The following is a 4067-nucleotide window of genomic DNA, read 5'->3' as shown; positions in this document are numbered from 1 at the left end:
ACAACAAAGATCTACAAGTCTGATTGTTGCTAATGACTCAGACAGATTGGGTTTGCGTGACTGACTGAACTGTACTACTGTATTTATGAATGTCAAATTTGATGTTTCTATAGCTGTCATATCCTGAGTTGTGTTAAATTATAATATTAACAAATGGTAAAATTTGTTTGTTGTTGTAGTTTCTTCACCAGTCATGTCATGTTAATACAGGTAATTGTAGAGAATTGACTTGACCTCCATTCTTGGTTTCTGAAAAATGTTGAATTATCATCTGGGAGGCCTCATTAGTTTTAATTGATGGGGAGTTTAAAGTTTATCAATGTCAATATTGTATCAAAAGATTGCAAAGGTGAACAGTTTTATGTGTAACCAATGCAACAAAAGTGTAAGTTTAATTTAGTCTAAAATAATTGCCACGTTTAAAATTGTAAATTTTATTTTAATGATATTGAACTGGCTGTATGCTCCAGGTTTTGTGACATTAGATTATCTATCTAATATATGTCTTTCTGTGGTTCAATTTTTTTTTTCTCTTCAGGTTGGGATTCTGCAATGGGACAGACAAATTACTTCATAAAGAAGGTCTTCATTATTATAACCATCTTTTTATTGATCTGTCTACTCATCATTAAAGTGAGACCACCTAAAGCAGACAGGTCAATCCCGGCACCTCTTGGGCCTTTACTCGTTTGCCCATCAAAAATCTCTGACCAGACCATCACTCCTCTCAAAAATACTAAACATTTACTGGTCTCAGCATTCATGGATCAGAGAGTGATTGGTTTCGACATACGCATCATTGGCATGTTTCGAAGAGACTCCATCCAGCCGCTCAACTGCCTTTTCTGCTGTGTTGGACATTTAGGTGGAACCACTCCCACAAAGATTTTAGTACACATACTTTATTCAGGTTTTCCCTTTGTTGCTACAGACATCATGTGTCAAATTCCTCAAAACTGCGATGCTACACATGTCACTCTTCTGACAGAGCCCAGAGTGGAAAATGAACGTAATCTCACTTGGATTCCTATAAGAAACAAGAAAACCAATGAAAACAATGAAAGGATGAACTTCACAGTCTGCATTTCCAGTCTGTTTGGAGAATACAACAATGTGCTTCAGTATACACAAAGTCTGGAAATGTACAGGTCAGTAAATCTACACACTAAACCAAATTATTACATTTGTGCAAAGTGAAATTTCCACCACCTCCACTGGGATGGTGGTTGAAGCTGTTGGAGGTAGTTGGAGATTCTTTGACAGTGTCCTGATGCACGTTCAATTATCAAGGCAGAAACCTCTTAACAAGATTGAGTCAGGTCCTCTGAACATATTCTTGTTTGTTGAAAATTTTCATCTTTTTTCCAAAACACTTCTTCAGTCTGAAATCTTGTAACAAGCTTGGTGTCTCAGGTACTCATCTCATTTCCTCACCAAAGTGTCCTAAACATATTACAGCAAATCAGATGAGTTGCTTCTGAAGTCTATCATCTAAGGTGTCCTGGTACCATGTGTACTTATGGACACCCTTTTGTCCTAATATGGTGTTTGTGGTGGACAAACCATGACTAGAACAGAAGCCCAACAACAAAACATTGCTGAGTTTGAAATCAGAGATGCCATTCCTCCCAAACTTGCCTCTTCCTGTTAAACTGTCACTAGCCAATCTAAAAAAGTTAAATCTGGTCCTCTGGAATTCAAAAAACCAAAACAAAGCAAATCAACAAAAAATGTAGAAACGTTTCGTCTCTCATCCGAGAGACTTCCTCAGTCTGAGGAGCTGTATTCAGCTTCCTGCCTTCCTGAAAGCAGAGAAGAAACCCAAACAGGACTCCAGTCAGCCAGCAGGTGAAAAGGAGGAACCCAGACCAGTGGTCATTCCATATGTTGAGGGAGTATCAGAGAAACTGAGACATTTATTTTCTAAACATAACGTCCCAGTGGCTTTTAAACCCCAAAATACATTACGGCAAAGACTGGTTCATCCCAAAGATCCAGTCCCCCGGCACAAACAGAGTAATGTTGTGTATGCTGTTCAGTGTCAGGAGGGCTGTGATCAGTCTTACATCGGGGAAACAAAACAGCCACTGGCCAAAAGGATGGCCCAGCACAGAAGATCAACATCATCAGGCCAGGACTCTGCGGTCTACACTCATCTCCAGGCCAGCGGTCACTCTTTCAGGGATGAAGATGTTCACATCCTGGACAGAGAGGAACGATGGTTTGAGAGAGGAGTAAAGGAGGCCATCTTTGTGAAAAGAAACCGTCCATCGTTAAACAGGGGTGGAGGCCTCCGGATTCAATTGTCCCCCTCTTACAATGCTGTGATTGCTAGTATCACTCAGCCCTCTGTGAACAGTAAACAGCCATCAGTGTGCTAATGATCCACTGTTAGGCTGATGGTCCTTCTTGACCATGTGAGCAGCTGGTTTTGGTTGTCAGCAGCAAAACTGGTTGATCCACTCTGAGACGGTGCTATTTAAGAGACTGAGCTGAATACAGCTCCTCAGACTGAGGAAGTCTCTCGGATGAGAGACGAAACTTTTCTACATTTTTTGTTGATTTGTTTTGTTTTGGTTTTTTGAATGTCCAGAGTACCAGATTTAACTTTTTTAGATTTTTCTACCTGAATTATTGAGCATGCATCAGGATGTCACTAGCCAAGTGGATATTTAAGTCCTCAGTAGAATAGAGACCTCCTTCACCACTAAATCCAACTTATTACCTAGTGTTGATCTGTTGTCTGCTCTGCTCACCCCTTTGCCCCATAGGTAAATGGACTGTACTGATATAGCACCTTTCCATCTTATCTAGACACTCAAAGCACTTTACACTACAATATATGTCCTCATTTAACCATTCATACAGCACTCTACTAGATCTATACAAAGCTAATTGAACAAATCATTCTAAAGAGACTAATCATTATCCCATTCATACACCGATGGGACATACATAGGAGGCAATGAGGGGTTCAGTGTGTCACCCAGGGAAACTTCAGCATGTGACTGCTGGTGGAATCTAACCCCCAATTCTTGCATTGGAGGGCAAATGTTCTAACCACTCAGCCACAGTTGCCCCAGACAGAAAGGTGAAGACAGAAAGACTAAGGTCTGTGGAAAACATTAAAAATCATCATCAGTCTTGGGCCTTAAATTCCGTAGTTTGACAACAAAAAAGATTAAATCGTGTCATTTGGACCAGTTTCTTTAAGTGTGAAACTTGCTTCCCCTATCCAGAGGACAGTTGTGTTTTGCATGTGTTAAAGCCTACGTTTGAGATTCCAACAGGAGGTTGGCTTGAAACACAGCAGTGAAGGCTACTTATGGGACAGATCTGGTTGGCAGGCCATAGACGGAGGAAGTCCTCTGAATGGGGGATGAAACGTTTCTCACTTAAAGAAACTGGTCCAGATGACATGTTTCTCCTTTTTTGTTGTTACCAGGATGAATGAGCTTACAACCCGTTTAGTTTTTTCCGTAGATTGGTTCCAAAAACATGTACTAATCAAACTGTTTGAACATATTTAATATGGACATCTCACACCTTGCACAGAACTCCAATAACAAAACTTTACTCATGTTCATTTCAAGGTGGCCATTCTTCCCAATCGCTCTCCTACAAGAGCAATCCTCAAAATGAGAAGTCAAAGCTTCCACAAAATGATGTGCCAAAGAAATGATGAAAAAGAAAAACAACTAAAACATATCATTTGTAACAATTAAGCGTAATCAGATTTTCAGATTTTCTTTTCATTTTGTTCAAGGTTGCTTGGCGTGAACAGAGTGGTAATCTACAACACCAGCTGTGGCCCAGATCTTGATCGTCTTCTGCAGAGTTACACCCAAGAAGGATTTGTGGAAATAGTTCCCTGGCCCATCAATGAACACCTGAATTCATCCCATGGTTGGCATTTTTCAAAACATGGAGGTGATATACACTACTTTGGCCAGCTTGCCACACTCAACGAGTGCATGTACAGATACATGGAGCGTTCGCGCTACGTCCTATTAAATGACGTAGATGAGATCATCATGCCATATCAACACAACAACCTGATGTCTCTG

At 40.3% G+C, this 4067-nt stretch overlaps 1 protein-coding gene across 1 annotated transcript in view; it reads left to right on the top strand.

Moving 5' to 3' along the window:
- The first annotated feature begins 547 nt into the window (after positions 1–547).
- LOC119427676 (beta-1,4-galactosyltransferase galt-1-like) overlaps positions 548–4067 on the top strand; it is an 8256-nt gene continuing 4736 nt past the window's right edge. Inside the window, exons 1-2 of the mRNA XM_037695312.1 lie at positions 548–1148; positions 3767–4020. Of these exons, the coding sequence (XP_037551240.1) occupies positions 553–1148; positions 3767–4020 (850 nt within the window). The 5' untranslated portion in view covers positions 548–552. The remainder of the gene's footprint in view (positions 1149–3766; positions 4021–4067) is intronic.

Source organism: Nematolebias whitei, chromosome 21 (assembly GCF_014905685.2).
Source record: "Nematolebias whitei isolate Nwh7 chromosome 21, NemWhi1, whole genome shotgun sequence".
Classification (NCBI taxonomy): domain Eukaryota; kingdom Metazoa; phylum Chordata; class Actinopteri; order Cyprinodontiformes; family Rivulidae; genus Nematolebias; species Nematolebias whitei.
Note: the sequence above shows the minus strand (reverse complement) of the source record. Positions and strands in the feature narration are given on the sequence as shown.